Source organism: Pseudorca crassidens, chromosome X, assembly GCF_039906515.1.
Source record: "Pseudorca crassidens isolate mPseCra1 chromosome X, mPseCra1.hap1, whole genome shotgun sequence".
NCBI classification, from domain to species: Eukaryota; Metazoa; Chordata; class Mammalia; order Artiodactyla; family Delphinidae; genus Pseudorca; species Pseudorca crassidens.
In genome coordinates this window covers 91,118,680-91,138,758 of record NC_090317.1, presented here as the reverse complement: position 1 = coordinate 91,138,758, position 20,079 = coordinate 91,118,680, and the positions used below count along the sequence as shown (strand labels likewise).

General features: G+C 47.3%; 1 protein-coding gene across 2 annotated transcripts; it reads right to left on the bottom strand.

The window, feature by feature from the left end:
* Window positions 1–10,080: 10,080 nt before the first annotated feature.
* Window positions 10,081–19,229, bottom strand: SLC38A5 (solute carrier family 38 member 5). Of its 2 annotated transcripts, none has more exons than XM_067722284.1 (16): window positions 19,072–19,229; window positions 17,590–17,643; window positions 17,435–17,510; window positions 16,979–17,094; window positions 16,815–16,888; window positions 16,166–16,258; window positions 15,961–16,039; window positions 14,176–14,258; window positions 13,805–13,863; window positions 13,581–13,703; window positions 13,290–13,369; window positions 12,549–12,649; window positions 12,185–12,300; window positions 11,233–11,377; window positions 11,036–11,139; window positions 10,081–10,536 (listed from the first exon to the last, which is right to left on the bottom strand). In XM_067722284.1, exons 2-16 carry the CDS (start codon window positions 17,640–17,642, stop codon window positions 10,435–10,437), a joined length of 1,404 nt encoding a protein of 467 aa, XP_067578385.1. In that variant the 5' UTR covers window position 17,643; window positions 19,072–19,229; the 3' UTR covers window positions 10,081–10,434. The 2 variants fall into 2 exon arrangements, with proteins under 2 accessions (XP_067578385.1, XP_067578384.1); XM_067722283.1 differs by lacking the exon at window positions 19,072–19,229 and adding an exon at window positions 17,991–18,093.
* Window positions 19,230–20,079: the final 850 nt, after the last annotated feature.

Genomic DNA, 20,079 nt, shown 5'->3' with positions numbered 1-20,079 from the left:
GAATGTCCCTTGTATTCTTCTACATTTTGCCAGGGGTGGTGCTGGTGGTGGTGGAATTTATCAAGATTGTATTTATGGCCTATTATGGGTATTATACAGAAGGTTGGGCAGATTTTTCACTTTCTTTAATGAGCAATTCTTGGAGTTTCATCTTAGAGGCGTAAGTGATTGATACCAGCCAATCTGTGAGGTGTGGGAGGGGAGTCTACAAATGAACCTTTAAATTAACTTAACCTGATTATTCTAAGGCCCACTCCTGCTGTTTCTCCCTTTTGATTCTAAGTTTGGAGTTTTTCAGAGACTTGGTTACAAAGCACAGCTCTTGCCTCTGGTGATTTGAGTTGCGATCTCATCTCCTCAGATTTCTCTACAAGTCTGATCCCACCTTTCTTCTATCTCCCAGGAGTGCCTTAGTATTTCTGGTGCCCACAAGCACCATTTCTTGTTTTCCTGGACTGTCAAGAATTTATCCTTAAAAACGCTTTTCCTCCCAAATCAATGGGATGTTGGGTGGGATGTGAGGTGGACATATGAGCTGTGTCTGTCACCTTGCTCCAATTGTCTCTTTTTGGGTGTGTTGTGCATTTTTGTCACTATATGAATGTAATTTTTCTCCATTTTATTTTCTAAATGGTTATTATTGTTATTATTATTACCTATAACAAGAAACATGTGGGGCTTCCCTGGTGGCACAGTGGTTGAGAGTCTGCCTGCTGATGCAGGGGACACGGGTTCGTGCCCCGGTCTGGGAAGATCCCACATGCCGCGGAGCGGCTGGACCCGTGAGTCATGGCCGCTGAGCCTGCGCGTCCGGAGCCTGTGCTCCGCAACGGGAGAGGCCACAGCAGTGAGAGGCCCGCGTACCGCAAAAAAAAAAAAAAAAAGAAAGAAAAAGAAACGTGATTTGCTCAGGATCCTGTGGGTCAGCTATTTGGGCTGGGCCAGATGGTTTTTCTGCTGGTCTTGCCTGGAATCACTGATATAACTACAGTCAAATGGCAGGTGGGTTGAGGCCTCATCTAGGATGAGTCCTTGCTTCTTGTGGTCTTATCCTCCAACAGGCCAACCTGGGCTTCTTCACGTAGCAGGCTTAGGTCCTCTGAGACCTGCTACTTCCCCGGGCTCTGCTCTGCAGGTTCCCTTGCACCAAGTTTGGTGCAGGACTCAATCTGTTTTATTCTCCAAAAACAATTCATTTCACAAGACAATGGTTACAGAAGGATACTTCATTGAAGATTTCATAGGGAAGACTGGTAAAAGTGAAGGAAGTATATATTTTACAAAGCTAAGCAGTTCACTGCAAAAATCACCTGAACTTCCTTTTTGTCCAAAAATATCACCCTTAGTTATTCTACAACTGGGTTCTTCTGTTGCTTTCCTCTATCCCCAATCCTCAAAATGTCCATTTTCTTATTGGGACAATTTTACTCTCTCCAGACCTGGATCCTCCACACTCAGCACTTAACACTGTCTTAAATGCTCTTGTTTTAGCTCAGGTTCCCAAGGAAACAGCCTTTGGGCCATATAGGACATCTCCAGACAGACTATACATAGAAACCCTGTTTGGAACAGTGCGTGAGAGGGAGGAAGAAAGGAGAATTTAACTGCCAGGCTCACTCCCAGTTTCTTTTCTTATAGATCAAAATGTACCCCATAGCCATTAACTCCCCCACACTTGCATCATCTGGCCACTTGGGCAGCTCTTTGGGAAGCCAGATCTCACACTTTGAGGTGCAGTGTTTCATACAAGCCAAAAGTGGTGGGAGGAGCCAAAAGTGGTGGGAGGGGCCAGAAAGTCCAGGCAAGCTGCTCATTTGCCTGGCTTTACAATGACATTTAAGGGTGAGAGCTAAATACTCCCAGGCAAGTCCTAAATTCACCTGGCAGTTGGAGTAGCCATCTGTGCTAGCTAATTGCCTGTATCCGAAGGAAAGATTAAAACTCCTGTCTCTAAGACTAGCAGGTGCTTACAGCCTGGAGCCGGGCGCCTAGGCTAAACTCTCAGGTGACAGGGAGCCAGGGCGCTTATCTTCCTCAACATCCACATTTCAAAGAGATGGCTCCAAGGCTTTTAAGAAAGACATTCCTGGCTTATGGGCTGGCAAGAGGCTTATTTAGCTTTTAAAAATATGTACATACATATCAAAGGGGCAGAGGAAGTATTCACAAATACTAGGTTTCTCAAGGAAATGCTTGATGAAAAATGAAGGGGAAGTGTCTTTCCCTTTTGACAACAGGGAAAATTCAATTTTGTGTTTATTTACCTTAACAATTTTCCCCTTTGGTTATTCTTTTATAGTTACACTACCATTCTTTAATTATCTCCGTGGCCATTTCTGCCTTTCTCTGGATAGTTTACAGCGCCTAAATATCCAGTAAGTCCATAGCAAGACACAAAGTAAAGCAATCATCAGAAATACAATAGAATGAATTTTAAAGTTTAAGATAATACTCACCTTGGGAGAAAAAAACCTTAAATATGTCATACAAATGATGAATGGTTAATGCAGATTCTTTATTGAGCAAATGTGCAAAAATTCTCCTTCATCATACATTAATTGTACTGCTGTGCTGTCTTTAATGCTTGTGCTTTCTCTGTCTTAAACCTTCCGAGACTCTGCATGCCTGAGACTTTTTATTCCGCCCAATATAAAAGTTCCTTTCTTTCAACACTTTGGAGTTATTACACCACTGTCTCCTTGCCTCCACGGTGTTGTCTGAGAGATCTGACGTCAGTTTAATTATTCTTCCTTTGTAAGTAAGCTACTCTTTCTCTCTGAAAGTTTTAAAAACAATTTTTGCTTATCTTTCATAATTTTACATTTCACTGTGTCTAGGGATATGTAGAGGGGGTATAGGGGTGGGGCTGTTATTTGTTATAATTGCCTAGCCCAGTGGGTGGAGGGAGTGCTAGGGAAGGAATAGTTAGTTACCAGTCAGCCTGACCGCAATTTTCTATGAGCTTTCCAACCCCACTATGCCTTGATGTGACCATGCCACTTTGGACTGGCACTGGACCAACCCAGCCACTTTTCTGCTCTGTGGTGTTTAAAGGACAGGTAATGAGCCTTCTAGAAAATATGAGGAGAAAAAGGAATGCAATTAGAAAGCTCCATCTCAGCTTATCCTCCATCTGTGGTCTCTGGCCTTTTCCCACAAACCATCAAGAGTTTTGTTGCTGGGAGCTGTTCTGAAATCCAACCACCTTCTCACCTCTTCAAGGTCACACAGCTGGTAAGTTGCGTGCGAAGCCAGAATTTGAACCCATAAGTTCTGCCTTCAGAGTTTGCACTCTAAAAGGCTAATGCTCTTAATTATTCTATAATTCAACCATTAATTAGCATCTCTATCCATCCCTTAAACAACACAAGAACTTCTCTTTTCTTTCTTGTCCCTCCCCTCATCTTCCATGCTTATATTACCTGAAATTGTAGCTCAAGATTGTAATTTTTTCTTATTTTTATTTTTTTTATTTATTATTTTTTTGCTGCATTGGGTCTTCAGTGCTGCGCACAGGCTTTCTCTAGTTGCAGTGAGCGGAGGCTACTCTTCGTTGCCGTGCACGGGCTTCTCATTGTGGTGGCTTCTCTTGTTGCAGAGCACGGGCTCTAGGTGTGTGGGCTTCAGTAGTTGTGGCGCATGGGCTTAGTTACTCCGAGGCATGTGGGATCTTCCTGGACCAGGAATCAAACCCGTGTCCTCTGCACTGGCAGGTGGATTTTTTTTTTTAACATCTTTATTGGGGTATAATTTCTTTACAATGGTGTGTTAGTTTCTGCTTTATAACAAAGTGAATCAGTTATACATATACACATGTTCCCATATCTCTTCCCTCTTGCATCTCCCTTCCTCCCACCCTCCCTATCCCACCCCTCCAGGCGGTCACAAAGCACCGAGCTGCGCCACCAGGGAAGTCCCAAGATTGTAATTTTTAAAATTTACAATCAAACTTATTTAGATTTTTCAAAAAATTTTATTGTTTTCCCCCTCAACATTGCTTTACTGGAACCCCTTCCTTCCTCCTAAATCCATTTTTTTTTCTTCTTGCTGGATCACATACCTTAATCATACTTTCAGAAAGGGTAAGTGTATGATGAACTTTCTGAAATATTTTTTGCTCTCATCTGGATTATTTTGGCTGGATCTAGAAATCTAGGTTCAAAGTTATTTCTCATCAGCTCTTTGAAGAACTTCTCCATTATATTCTCTCCCTTTTCTCCCTGGAAACTTTCAGGATTTTCCCTTTATCTTCTGGGTTTTTATCTTTAACCTAAAAATTTTATTTTGTGTGTGTATGTGTATGTGTGTGTGTGTTTGAGTCATGCTCAGAACTTAGTGTCTCTTTTCAGTTTGAAGATTCATTTCTCTCTTCAGCTTAGAAAATTCTAGAACATTATTTCTTCATGTATTTGCCTTCTCTCCAGTCTTTCTATTCTCTATGTCTGGAACTCCTGTTAGATGAATGTTGAAACTTCTGGCATCTATTCTCCATGTCTGGAACTCCTGTTAGATGAATGTTGAAACTTCTGGCATCTATTCTCCATTTCCTTTATTTTTTTCCTTTCATACATTCTACTTCTTAATCCATTTGTGCTATACTGTGAAGTAATGCCATTATCCGAACACATTTTTTTCATTGGTTTGCTCCAATTTCTCTTACTGACTTGTAAGAGCTTTTTTATATATTAAAGATAGTTGCTTTTAATTTGTTGCATATTGTAGGAGAATAGAAGATGCCACTCTAAAATATGCCTCTCTGGCATAAAGATTACTTTAAGCTGATTATTTTGAGAAACAGCGGACACTGGAGAAGTTCTAGAGAGAAGTTACTCTTTTGTAAGGGAAATTTACATTTATAAAGGAAATCTCCATTTGTAAGACTGTCACCTTCTCTGTGCTAGGAAGAGAAGGATGACTGTAAATCACAAGAAACTCTTACCCATGAAGAAAGCACTGACTTAAATCTGCATAACAAATCTTATCCTTGTTTACCATACTTGCCCTGGTCACCTTCCCATACCTTGACTCTCAACCGGAAGCCCCAAACCCCTTTTTCCTTTGTTTTAAGCCAAGTTGCTATCTGAATCCTAGCTCTAGCCATCGCTTTGAGTTACTCATCCCTGAGTCTCTCCCATCTGTATATGATTTACACATATTAATAAACTTCCACTTGTTTTCCTCTTATTAATGTCTTTTGTTACAGAGCCCCAACCAAGAACCTAGAATGGTAGAAGGAAAAGATTTTTTTCCTCCCCTACAACGTTTCAACATTTTCCTTCAAATTTGCTTTTCAAATGGTTTGTCTATGGTGTCTTTTGACTTAGGTAACACTTTAATTTTTACATCTTAAATATGTCAGATTTGTTGCTCTTACCCTTGGTGTAATGACAAGAAATGCCATGCCACCTCAAGATTTATCATAATATTTTCCTAAATTTTCTTCTAGTTCTTTATAACTTCAAATTTTCACATGTAAATCTCTAATTTTTCTTGAATTTATTATTTTATGTGGTAAAGGTAAGAATTTAATCTTTATTTTTTCCAAATGGATGGACACTTGTCAAACTATCATTTACTATACAATCTGTCTTTTGCCCACTGTTTGGAAATGCATGTAAAAGTTTTGTATATAAGTCAGCTTATTTTATCATCTTTCTATTTTGTTTCACTAATTGTTTCTCTGTGTATTAGTTTTCTCTTGCTGTTATAACAAATTACCACATACTTAGTGGCTTAAAACAACACAAATTTATTAGCTTATACCTCTGTAGGTCAGAAATTCAAAATGAGTCTCACTGGGCTAAAATCAAGGTGTTCCCAGGGCTGTGTTCCTTTCTGGAGGCTCCAGAAAAGAAACCATTTTCTGGCTTTTTCCAGCTTCTAGAGGCTGCCCACATTCCTTGGCTCATGGCCCCCTTTCCTCCATCCATGAAGCCAACACATAACATCTCTCTGACCCTGCTTCTGTCATCACATCTCTTTCTCTGACTCCTGCTTCCATCCTCCACTTATAAAGTCCCTTGTGATGACCTTAGACCCACCCAGATAATCCAGGATGATCTATTTTAAAAGTTTAGCAACCTTAATTCCACCTGCAATTTTAATTTCCCTTTACATATAACAACATATTCACAGGTTCTGGGGATAAGGATATGAACACCTCTGTAGGAAGAGGCACTATTCCAGGCCCCTTACTGATTTTTAAGTACATCTCAGCATTTGTTAAGGCAAGAATACCCTACTATTCTTTTGCAAAAAAATCTTAGTTATAAACTGAATAAATCCTGGTGATGTAATGTACAGCATGGTGACTATAGTTAATAATATTATACTGTATATTTGAAAGTTGCTAAGAAAATCGATCTTTTTTAAAATAAATTTTATTTATTTATTTATTTTTGGCTACATTGGGTCTTCATTGCTGTGCATGGGGCTTAAGATAACTGATCTTAAAAGTTCTCATCACAAGAAAAAAATGTGTAACTATGTGTAGTAATGGATGTTAACTTGACTTATTGTGGTGATCATTTCACAGTATATACAAACATTGAATCATTATGTTGTACACCTGAAACTAATATAATGTTATATGTCAATTATATCACAATTTAAAAAGAAGAATTCAGGCTTGTACATCTGAGTATTTTCTCAAAAGAATAAATAAAAATGTTTCATAATTGTCTAAACTTCAAATAATTCATAAAAACTAAAAATAATTCTTGGCTATTCCCATATATTTATCCTTCTGCCACTTGGTTTTCCACTGGCAAACTTTAGAATCAATATGGCATAATCCAAAAAAACCCAGTCATAATCCAAAGAAAATCCCACCTGGATTTTGTTTAGAAATTGCATTAAGTAGAAAATTGCAGTACATAGAAATTGTATAAAATAGATATCAGAAATGACATCTGGGGACTTCCCTGGTGGCGCAGTGGTTAAGAATCTGCCTGCCAATGCTGGGGACACGGGTTCAAGCCCTAGTCCAGGAGGATCCCACATGCAGTGGAGCCACTAAGCTCGTGCGCCACAACTACTGAGCCTGAGCTCTAGAGCCCGTGAGCCACAACTACTGAGCCCATGTGCCACAACTACTGAAGCCTGCGTGCCTAGAGCCCGTGCTCTGAAACAAGAGAAGCCACTGCAATGAGAAGCCCGCACACCACAACGAACAGTAACCCCTGCTCACGGCAACTAGAGAAAGCCCATGCAGCAACGAAGACCCAATGCAGCCAAAAATAAATAAGTTAATTAATTAAATTTAAAAAAAAGAAATGACATCTGTACAATATTGAATCTCCTCATCCAGAAATAGAATATTTCTGCAAATTTGTTCCTATTTTCTTTTCTATTCTTGAGTTCAGTTTTATAGTGTTGTTACTACAGTCACGCATATTTCTGATTCAGTTTATTCTTAGTTTTCTTTAACCATTTTATTGTTGTTGTAAATGGAATATTTTCCCCCGTTATAATTTCTATCTGATTATTGCCAAGAGGTAGGAATACAAGTTGATTTTTGGATATTTATTTTGTGTCCATGCCAACTTACTGAATTCTTTTTTCTAATTCTAATAGTTTTGTTGATCTTCTTGGACCTCCTAAGTATATAATCTCATCATCTGAAAAGAATATTATATTTGCCATCATTTCAAAATATTTACCCCTCTTATTGCACTGGGCATCATGTCCAGATCAATATTGACGAATAGTGATTAATAGTGGGAATAGTGGGCAATGAACACATGAGGACTGAGATTTAAAACATAATACCATTTGCTGCCAAGGAAATGAAATACTTAGGTGTAAATCTAATAAAACATGTATAGAACTTGTATGCTGAAAACTACAAAATATTGAGGAAAAGAACCAGAGAAGATTCAACATAGTAAAGGTGTCAGTTTTCCACACTTTGATATACAGACTTAATGCAATTCTTATCAAAATTCCAGCAATATTGTAGCTATAGTCAAGATTACTCTAAAGTTTATGTGGAAAGGCAAAGGAACTAGAATAACTAAAAACAATTTTGAAAAAGAATAAAGTGGAAGGAATCACTCTACTAAATTTCAAGGAATCAGATGTGATGTTGTGGAGAAAATAGACACATAGATCAATAGAACAAAATAGAAAACCCAGAAATAGTTGCACACTGATTTTTTTACAAAATTACAAAAGTAATTCAGTGGAAGAAGGATTGTCTTCTTAAGAAATGGTGCTGGAGCAACTGGATATCCACGGGCTCCCCAAAAAGAACATTGACCTAAACCTCATACCTAATATAAAAATTAATTCAAATGGATCATAGATTTAAATGTAAAACATAAAAATTTAAAACTTGAGCATGATGAAGAGTTCTTAAACATGACACCAAAAGCACAACCCATTAAAAAAAAAGATAAATTAGACTTCATCAAAATTTAAGTTTCACTCTGCAAGAGACCCTGTTGAGAGGATGATCTCTTTGGGTGGTGTTCAATATGAAGATTTACATTTTTAAGGCCAGGCACTGGAATTTCAAGTTAGCATTTATTATTAAAAAGCAAGCTTGTTGGGCTTCCCTTGTGGCACAGTGGCTAAGAATCCACCTGCCAGTGCAGGGGACAAGGGTTCAAGCCCTGGTCCGGGAAGATCCCACATGCTGCCCCATGTGCCACAACTGCTGAGCCTGCGCCCTGGAGTCCGCAAGCCACAACTACTGAGACCCCGCACCTAGAGCCCATGCTCCACAACGAGAGAAGCCACCACAGTGAGAAGTCCGCGCACTGCAACAAAGAGTAGCCCCCGCTTGCCACAACTAGAGAAAGCCCGTGTGCAGCAATGAAGACCCAACACAGCCAAAAAATAAATTTTAAAAATAAATAATTTGTTTTAAATAAAGCAAGCTTGTTGTGCTTCACTTTAGTGGCAGTGAAGAAGGAAGGAACAGTGAAACAAGGAGTATACAGAAGTAATCAACTCTAGTCAACTGCCCCATTTCTAAATATGGAGAGGAGAAAAAAGATTATATAACTGTAGTGGCTTGTGTATGCACAAAAATTATCTGAGAAGACAAATGAATGTCTCTTAAACACTTGAAAACTTCTTTCATAAAGAAACACATGTGAATTTTAACAGCAATACCATTTTCACCTATTGGGGGGCAAAATTCCATGTTGGCAAGGCTGTGGTGTAATTGGCTGATGGGAGAGCAAAATGGCCACCCTGGCTCCTCCTTGGACCTGTTATGCTTGCTCCTACCTCAGGCCCTCTGCACTTGCTGCTGCCTCTGTCTGGAACTTTGTCTAAATAACCATGAGACTTGCTCCTTCTAGCCAATCGAGGACCCAGCTTCTTGTCCTTTCCTCAGTGAGGTCTCCCTGACTGCCCCCACCCCCCGCCACCACCCCTGGCGTCACAGTCATCACTCATTTTCCTCATAGTGCTCATCTTTATCGGGAATGATTATCTGTTTTCCTCTCTTCTACTAGATCAGAGATCAGCAATTTTTTCCTGAAAAGGGCCAGATAATAAATACCTTGGGCTTTGTGAGCCCTATGGTCTCTGTTGCAACTCCTCAGCTCTGCTGCTGTAGCACTAAAGAACCATCAACAATGTGTAAATGAACAAGCGTGACTGTGTTTTAATAAAACTTTATTTGCAGACACTGAAATTCAATTTCATATTAATTTTCAAGGGTCACAAATTATTCTTTTTATTTTTTTCAATCATTTAGAAATGTGCAAACCATCCTTAGCTTGGGGGACATACAAGAAGGCAGTGGGCTGAATTTTGCCTGCAGGCAATAGTTTGCCCTTTCTTGTGTTAGAACATCAACTTCAGGGGTTATTGTCTGCTTGATACATTGCTATATCCCCAGCACCTAGAGCAGCGCCTGGCAGCCAGTAGGCTCTCAAGAGATATTTCCTGAGTGAGCAAGTGAACAGATCTATGAGTTGTGTAGGGAGCTACTGAACTGTGGAGATATGGGTGAACAGATGAGAGCTGGCAGTCCTACTCTTGGGGCCTCAATTTACCCCTGTGTGAACCTAGGAAAGGTCCCCCAAGAAGTCCTAGAAAGAGATCAAAAAACTGAAGCCAGAGTTGCAATTCAGCATCTTTATTCTTCCCCTTTAGCTCGAGGGTGATCCTGACAAACAGCTTCTGCCAGGAGGAGGCAGAAAAGACTGGGCTGGGCAGGGGCTCCCCAAGGACCTGGCCTCCCCCTCCTCCCATGGGGCTGGAGTTGGGGTTAGGGCCATGATCCAAGCTCGGCATCCCCTGGGGAGGAAGGGAGAGGACCACTCTTCAGCCTCTGTAGCCCCCTCCTCCAACAGCCATGTTGATGGGAACCAGCCACCTCCACACCCCAGGCAGGAGGGACCCGGGTGAGCAGCCCCATCTTACTCCACGTGCGCAGGCACATGCACACGGGAGCCCAGGCGGAGCAGGGCTTGGTCAGTGTCCAGATACATGGCTCTGGCCTGTGGCCCAGTTGGCAAACATGAAACCTAGACTGATCGCCATGAAGAGGACCCCCAGGATACCAAAACACAGAGCCTGTGGATTTGAGGGAGAAAAGATGGAGCTGGTTGGGTACCTACACCCAAGCTCCTCCAAAGGATGTTCCTCAAGCCCTCCACCCCCTCCAGAGAGTGCCCCATTCATTCATGACCCTCCTTTCCTGCTCCCTCTCCTTCCTTAAAACCAGCGCCTTCCTGTGAATCCTCCTTCCATCTTCCTAGAACCCTTCAGGGAGTACTCTCCCGCATCCTCCTTGAAAACATTCCAACCCTCTTCTAAGAGCGCTCCTTCCATCTGTCTGAAGAATGCTTCCTATAAGCCAGCCCCCTTTTGAGTGCTTCCTGTCTTCTTAGACCCTTCTTGTGCTCTGTCTGCTCAGGCCCTTCCTATGACAATCTCCTTCATTCTTCCAGACCATCTGCCCCCCTCCCCGCCAAGCCTTCTCTTGAAAATGTTCCTTCAACTTCTAGCCATCCTGGAGTGCTCCCTCCGCAGAATGCTCCCTCTTTCCCCAGCCCTCCCCTGGAATGCTCACCTGGATCTTGGGCCACGAGTAGAGGGGCTCCACCTCAGAGGGTACAATGCGGAGGTAGAAGACGCTGGGAAGGATGAAAATGAGGCTGGGGGCTGAGGTGGACCCTGAAGGACAAGCAGGAGGGACAGAATCAATGTAAGTTTGGGGTACAAGGCCCATATTAGGTGGGGTCTGGGACTGGGGTTGGGGGTACTGACCGATAACCCCAAAGATATCCCGGATAGTTGGCACGCAGATGACGAGGACATTGACCAAGACAAGGAGGATCAGGGCTATGGCCACATGGCGTGGCCAGCTGAAGGCCTTGCTTGGGAAGAGCAGCTGCTGCAGAGCCCGGCGGATCTGTGACCAGAGTAGGGTAGGACACAGGTCAGGGCTCAAGCACTACCTCCCCTTCCATGTAGTCATCTGTCTTTAACACCGCCCTCAGTCTGAGATCCCTGATTTCCCCTCCATCTGACTGTCTCTCCACCCTGTCTGACTATCCTTCTGTGCTCCCAACTTCTGAATGAGCATCCTGCCTCCCTTCTGTCTGACAACCCATGACTCTTCCTTCTGTCTGATCATCCATCTATTCCTCCATTCACTGTCTGAAATCTTGTCCTCCTCCTCTATCCAACTATCTCTGCCTCCTCCTGTCTGACAACCCACTTGTGCTTTCACCCTGAGATCCCTGTCCCTCTCTCTCCATCTGACAACCTCCATATCTCCCCCCTCTGTCTAGTCATCCCACCTCTCCATCTGAGAGCCTTGTCCCTCCTACACCTCACTACTCCTGCCTCCACCCTTTTTCTGGCCATCCCTATTTCTCCATCCTGAATGTCTATCTGTGCCTCTTCCCTGTCTGACCATTCCTGCCTCCCTCTTCTGTCTAGCCAGACACCTGCGCCTCCTCCCTCCAACTGACTGCCCCTGTCCTCCTGATTCTTTCTGCTTTGCCATCTATGTCCACCTTGTGTCTGCCCATCTATTTTTTCCCTCTCCGTCCATTTGACAACTCTGCCTTCCCCGTCTGTCCGTCCCAACCTCCTCTATCCAACCATCCATCCACTCCCATCTCCACTGTCCATCCAAACATTCCTGTCTATGCCCTCTACCCATCCATCCATGTCCCTCCGCTCCATGGGCCCACCCTCGCCCCCAACGCACAGGGAACAGCACGACTGGCACAGTGAGAGTCACCGCAAGCAGCACAGCTAGGCGCACACAGAGGATGAGCAGATCCTGCTGGCTGTACATGTGCAGCATCTCCGCCTCCACGCTGCCTGGGACATGGGACATGGGATACGGGATGTGATTGGAGCACCAGGACCAGTGTCCCAGAAACATATACGTGTGCACGCGCGCGCACACACACACAGACGGTGACAAAATCTCCATGTGTGATGCGTACAGTCCCTTTGGAAGCTGATAGGTCTGAGGGCATGGAGGGAAAGTGCTCAGGCTCCTGCCCAGCAGTCTGCCCAGTCCCCACACCAGCTCCCTACCCAACCCTGGCCCCAGCCCCACTCACTGTAGAAGGTCAGGTAGCCAAAGGTCGCTGTGAGTGCATACATGCAGAACATGGCCCCAATGGACACATTGGCCACGGCCTGCATTCTGCGCTTGGAGGGCCTGAGGTATAGAGGTCATAGAACTGTCATGCCCAGACCCCTGGACTTGGTCCAGGCCCCTCAAAACCAGCCCCCACCCTCCAGAGTCCCCTCCTCCCAGAGCTGATGTTCAGCTAGTACACACTGGGATGCTCATCTCTGCCTCCCCTATCTTCTCTGTCCATCCATCTTACCCCATATGACCATCTTTGCTTATCTCTCTGCCCATCTCTGCCTCTCCCTTCCATTAGACTGTCACAGCCTCTCCCTTCATTCTGATCAGTCCCTCTGACTGATCATCCCCAGATCCCCCCATCATATCATCCCTGCCCTCCCTTTGTCCATCCATATCCCTCTCCATCTGACCATCCCCATCTCCAGATCCCATCCATGTATGCCACCCCTCCATCTCATCTTCTCAGCCTGCCCACTTGTCCATTCACACTTGTACTGGATGTTAAAAGAGTAGAATACTTAAGTTCCAATTAGTAAACAGTCACTGCCCTGCATCCCCCAAGGCCTCCTGGCCACCTCAAACCCCTCCCTTGGCACTATCTAGCCACAATCAAGCTACAGCACAAGGACTGTTGTAGGGCTTGCGGCTTATGACTATCGCCCCACCTGCTGCCCCATCACACATGCCCACTTGCCTGCCCACTCACCGGCAGAGTTCCGTGTAGATGGGCAGCACCTCAGGGTGGCAGACAAAAGCAAAAGCCATAATGGGCACTGTGTAGAACATCTGGGGGAGTGGCCCAAGTACAAGAGATTAGAGCCTGCAGGGATCCATCCTCTCCTCCCCATCCCCCCAGCCCCACCACTGCCCTCCATATCAGACACATGGAAGCCCCCAGTGTCTGACACCTGGCTCCACTCTGAGCAGAGTGCACTGTGTGACAGAACCAGAGGACCTGAGTGAGGTGCAAGGCATAGACATACGCCTGCACACCAACCTGTGAGTCAGCTGTGAACATCTGGGCCTCACAGCTTGTGTTGAGGCTTGGGGGGCTCTTCCTCTCCACTTCTGTCTCATTGTGGCCTACAGCACACCCAAGCTGGAACTTCTTATAGATGACCTGGGGGAGGGAGGGTGTGGAAGTGAGGTCATGCGGAAGGCTATGTCCCAATGCCCCAAACTCCCTCCGCACTTTTTCATGTCCTTCTCCCTCAGACTCACCGAAATGAGGAAAAATAGCATACAGGTCAGAGAGAGACCACTGGTATACCCCAGGTAGCCTGCAAGGGGCAATATATGGAGCCTCAGAAATCAAGGGACCCCCCCAGAGCAAATATCAACCCCCGCAGGCTGGCCTTCAAGGCCCCCTCACCCCAATTTTGCCACACTTTACACAAACTTCTACTTCTATCTGGACCACCCCACCACCACCACACACACACGCACTTAGCAAACTCCTATTCATCTGTTAAAAACCCACACCAAACAAGCTCTCCTCTGGTATTCCACAGCCCTTGAAAGTCGAGATTCTTTGAATCTGGCTCCCCTTCTCTAATTCCACGATCCAATGACCAATTCAGGAAGCCTCTTACCCAAGTGTCTCATGAGGGCCAGTGGCAGGATGATTAACACACTGACAATGATGATGAGGAGGTTTCCCTTCAAGAACCAGTCCCTAAGGAGATAGGTAAACATAGTGAGTAGCTGCCTGCCAAAGAAAACTGTCAGGCAGACGCTCATAGAAGACAGCTGGACAGAGAGGTTTCTGCATGCAGTCAGGAGAGATGGGCTGACCCCTCAGCTGTGAGAAGTCATCCAGGTGGTTGCAGAGACAAATGGCACAAAATGATTGATGGAAACAGCCAGACGGATTATCAGACTGTCAGTCACACACAGTCAGAGGGATATAGCTGGAAACACACACACAGCTGGACAAAACTGTGCCATCAGACCTCAAATGGACATACAACCAGATGAGCAAACAATACCCCACATCAGCCAGACTCACATAGTCCAACACAAGGTACCAGACACAGAGAGAGTCATGACCCTGGTATGTCTGATAGGTAGAACACCAGTCTGATGATCTGGTAGGCAGGCAACAACGCAGAGTCAGACAAAAAGTCAGAAACACACACGTGTGGTCGTTTGAACAACTCAAGGTTTGTTGAGCACCTGAAAGTGGCAGGGCCGATTTGGCCACACAGTCAAAGATGGAAATAGAGACAGAATCAGCCAGCTGGCCACTCAGTTGGAACCAAGCTCAAAGAAAGAGCAGGATCTGTACAGAGATTGGAGGGAGGTGCCCAGGCAAGATAGTCTGTTAATACAGGATTGGCTGAACAACTGCTCATTTATTCAAAAGAATTTTATTAAGTGCTTACTATGCTCCAGGTATTCACACATTCTCTTTCTACCTTAGACACACAGTTACACAGACATGAACCAACAAAGTACCATTGGTCATATATACAGTGGGAGCTAATTATAATAATTAGACACACCTAGTCACATAGACTGTCAGCTACCTGGATGGTTTCAGGATCAAACCAAAGATCTAACAGTATACACAGAATCAGCTATCATATACAAACAGTTGAAAAGTTTCAGCCAGCCGATGGATCCAGAATTAAACAGTCAGCTGGATACATACTCAGAACAACAGGCAAACATACATGGCTAGAACCATAATACAGAAGACATATACAGTTGTAGTTGAGGATCACACACAAACAGCCAGAAAGAATTTGCCAGAACGATGGTCACCAAGTTAAACACAGAAAGTTAAACACAAATCACGTATACTTAGCTGGCACCACGGTACACTGCACACACACGTGCACATACTCTCTTGGAGTCAGTGACCATACACTTATAGCTAGACAGATTCAGCCAGCCTAATGGACCCAGAATCAAACAGAATCCACTGGACAGAGAAAGTCAGAGTAAGCAAATGTCAAACACACATGGTTGGAGCCACAGTATACAGGACACAGCTGTAGTCAGCTAGCATACAGATGGCCAGAGAACCTGCCAGTATAAGAGTCACAGAATCAAACCCACGGACAGAGTTTAGGTCAACTGGATAGGTACAGCCACACGGTCAACATCAGAGTACCCTGCACACACAGAGTCAGCCAGAACAGTCACAAAAATCAACACATGGTCTTACTGGACTCCTGCAGCCAGAGCAACAGTCACACGTACTACTGGCATCACAACACACAGGAATCGCAGTCTGAACAAACTGGCCTGCCCAACTGTCTCAAAATGGAAGACCTGGGGGTCAGCTGGACACACAGTTGAAGCTAGTAGCCAGACCTCACGGGCAGAATCAGTGGTCTGTGGGCCAGAGCCAAGGGGTGTTGCACACTCACCCCTCAGGGTCCATGTCCAGGAAAGTGCCGATAACCAGGGGGAGTTCGGATTTGATGATGAACAGGTAACTGGACATGGCTGGTGCAGGTGGGGGGAGGTGTAAGCAGAAGGATCCCTCTCATCTCCCTCCCACCCCAGCCTGGGGAAGCCCACCTCAGCCCACCCTCTTCCCCCAAGCTGACCCCCACCTCCCAGAGTCCTCACCCCCAACATTGTGCAGACAGATGACCGCGGCCACCACTACCTTCCCCGCAGGCCCCAGCGCCCTCTGTCCCAGCTGTTCATAGGCTCGGATGCCTGGAGGGGAGGGGACCAGAAAGGAACAGATTGTGGGTCGAGGAGCCCAGGCCAGGGGTGAGTTGGAGGCCAGAGAGTCTGGGAGCTGAGGAGCTGGGGCTTGGGCTAATTGGGCCTCATTGCTGGGAGCTGGAGGTGAGGGCTAAGCAGTTGGGGTTGGAGTCTGGTAGGTGGATCTGTGGCCAGGGAGAAGGTTGGGGGCCAGATGTGGGTAGTTGGGGTCTTGGGGCAGGATATGGACTGAGGCCATGGCAGGAGTGAAGTCTGAGAGCTGGGGGCTGAGGACCGGCAGTCTCAGGGTTGCGGTGCTGGCTCCCATGGGTACGTGTGCTGGAGACTGAGGGGTGGGGGCTAGAAGTGGCGTGGAGTGGTCTGGGGTGGGGGCTCTGGTTTGATGGCCAGACTGAGGGCTGAGGGCTGGGAACCTGGGAGCCCAGATGAGGGCTGAGGGCCAGGGTGCCGTCTGGGGTCTGGAGCCCAGAGAGCTGAGCATGGTGTCTGGGGTCCTGGGTCCAGGATCTGGGGTCCAAGGTCTAGGCTGAGCTCTGGGTCTCACCTACAACACCAGCACAGGTCAGCAGGAGATGGATGGAGTACGAAGACAGAAGAGCGATGCAGAGCAGCAGGGCCCTGTGGCAGATGGCACTGATTGGACTTGGCCCCCAGGCCTCCCGCCTGCCCACCACACCCCTCCCCCACCCCAGACTGCCTAGGACTCACAAGAAGAAGAGGACCCCTGTGTGGGCCATGGCATAGGCCAGCCCCAGGATGCCGCTGCCCATGATGGCGTTGCTGAGGTTGAACACTGACATTCCAAACGATGTCTTCCCCTCGAACTGCGGGTAAGGGGCAAGGCCCAGGCACACATGGGGAGGGGGACCAGGGAAGGAGACCAGTGCCGGGGCCTGGGAAAGACTAGGGAGGAAGCGACTGGGGCAGAGGAGAAGCCCAGGAAGGGCCATCAGAGGAAGGAAAAGGATTTGAAGAGGAGAGCTGGAAAGGGAAAGGCTAGGTGAGATTTTAGAGGGGAGCAGGTGGAAGTGGAGAGGAACAGGGAAGGGTGGGGCAGCGACCAGAGGCAAAACAGCTGAAGGGAATAACCGGGAAGAGGGAGCAGCAGGGGAGGGGCTGAGCTGGGCAAGGTGCAGCTGGGACAGATCCTGTGGGGTCACTCACATCCATGAACTGGGCTGGCTTCCTCCCAGGAGAAGGACTATGGCTGGGCAGGAAGCCCTCGTGCTCCTGCCTGTAGCTAGAATAGGCAGGGAAATTGAGGCTGATGAGAAGGTAATTCTGATCCCTGACCTCAACCCCTTGGGTCCCCGACTCACTCCACAGCACCCCCAGGGAGGGCTCCGTTCATCTTTGGATCCTGCAGTTCCATCCTGTGGGCAGAGAAATGGGGTGGGGGGTTCAGAGATGGAGCAGGGGGGCTTACAAAGTGGGGAGAATTACATGAAGGGGGTCGGGGGGGTCCGATAGTGACAGACAGATAGATATAGAAACAGAGACACAAAGATGAGGTGAGGGGAACAGGAACAGAGGGATTAGAGAGACAGGGAGACAAGTGGAGATAATTGAGACAAGAGGGAGAGGCCGACAAAGAGAGATGAGAGAGAGAGAGAGGGACTCAGGGGAGAGACGCCAACAGTTACTCACTGAGACATGGAGAAAAAGAGGGCAGCAAGAGGTAGAGGAGTAGAGACAGAGACAGAAGGAGAGAGATACCGACCCCTCAGCAGATGAGATGGCCATTTGGAGCTGGGATAGCCTCTCCTCCCAGACCCCAGGCTCACTCTCTCTTGCTGTCTGTCTCTTCCCTGCCCCGGTCCCCCGCGCACCCCCCTCTTCCCTCCACCCTCACCGAGTGGTCATGCCTCTCACTCCTTACAGGGACACGTGTCCGCCTGACTGCCCCACCCCTCCTAACGCCCCCTACCCCCCTCCTCCCCGCCCGGGCCGCCAGCCTGAGCCCAGAGCTGATGCAACCTGTTGGAGGGGCTGAGGATGGGAGGCGGGCTCAGCGACCCCAGCCCCCCACAACCTGGACGCGGCAAACTGCTCTCTGCCACAACTCTGAATATTCTCACTGGAGGCCAAAAGCAATTCCCCAAACTGAACCCCCCTCCAGGGATAGAAGTGACCCAGGGACCCTCATTTAATCCCCCTTCTAGGGACTAGAGAGGTATTTTCTGGGACCCTTGTCAAGTCTTAAACACTCCTATTCCAGTAGAAGTCACTTTAGAGACACTTCCAGACTTGAGATCCTTTCTGGGCTTGGGGTGTCTCAGGAACATGGCCAAGCCCTAATTTCCCCTCCTGAAGAGGAGCTGTCTCTGAGACAATCATCAAAAGCCCCCTCCCAGGGCCTGATGTGTTTCCTGGGGTGGGGTGTCTCTGCAATCCCCACGCAAGCCTGGAGCCTCCCTCTTCTGGACGGAGTGTCTCTGAAGAAGCCCCCAGCCCTGAACTCACTTCCTGGGAACGCCGTATCTCAGAAACCCCCATTCAAGGTCCCCATCATGACTAAAACTCCCTCCAGGAAACCCCCTACTCAAGCCCTGAATCCCCTTCCTGGGTCGGGGAAGGCTCTCAAGGAGCCCCTTCGTCAGCCACGAGCACCCTCTGGAGCCTCCCACCCACTCCTGAATTCATTTCCTGGGATCAGGGTACCAAAAGGATTCCCCCTCCCATTCAATTCCACACTAGTGCTAAAAATGCCTCCAGGGAGCCCCTGAGCCCTCTCCCAGGACCCCCATTCGTGCCCTGGGGACTCAGGAGCCCCCCTCGATGGCCAGCACCCGCCTCCTCACCTTCCTGCTCCTCTCAGCTCTTGAAGCGGCAGCAACTCAGAACTAGGGCTCTGGGACCCCGCCGGGCGGCAGGGCTCCCGCTCAACCAGACCCTGCCTTCCCCTGCCCTCTGACCAATCAACTCCGCCGGGCTTGCTCGGCGGCTAATCAGCACTGCCCGGGCCCCATCTGGCAGGCGGATTTTTTTTTCCTGTAAAGTTTTAACTTTAATTCAGTTTCCCTCTTCTGGTTCTGGGCAGGGGGAAGTCGGGGGGGAGGTGTGCCTCCCTTCATCTGAACCCACATGGAGGGAAACAGAGGTTTCGGGGGAGGTGGGGGAGATGGGCTGAAAGATCAAGGGAGTAGATCCACTCCTAGAGAGAGGGACAGACGGAACTGACTCAGGGGTCAGACATACAGTGGGATGGGATGGATGGCAGGAGGAGAGACAGAAATAGGAAGAGAAACAATCCCAAATAGAGACAGGCAGGCAGAAGAAACAGCACAAGGACAGACAACAGGAGGGGACAGAAAGGGTATGAGGGAGTGGTAGACAGGCAGAGGGGCAGTCAGCGAAGAAAGAGACTCAGAAACGGTGGGCAAGGAGAGGCTCTCGCAAGCTCCTGGATGAATGCAGATGGACAGGTGGACACAGCCAGACACATCCCCAAACAGAGATTAGGAACAGACACACTGGCTCAAAGGGACAGAGCAAGTCCTGCTGAGGCAGAGAGACACATGGAGGGGCAGGTGGCAACAGGCAGAGAAAGTCAGATTCAGGCAGAGGAGCAGACAGACCTGGGGACAGCAGTGGGACAGGTGCAGGGAGAGGCACAGCCAGGCCACCAGAGGCTGACCTCAGACAGACAGCCCAGCCGAGAGAGGACCCTAGATCTTGGGGGGGTCCCCAGAGGGAGGCAGGGAGGGCACTTGTAGTTGGGCGGGGAGTGTGGATACACACTGTCTGCAAACTAGGCACACCCTGAAGTCCTGGACCCCAGCCTAGGCATTGGGTGGAGCCTGTCCACA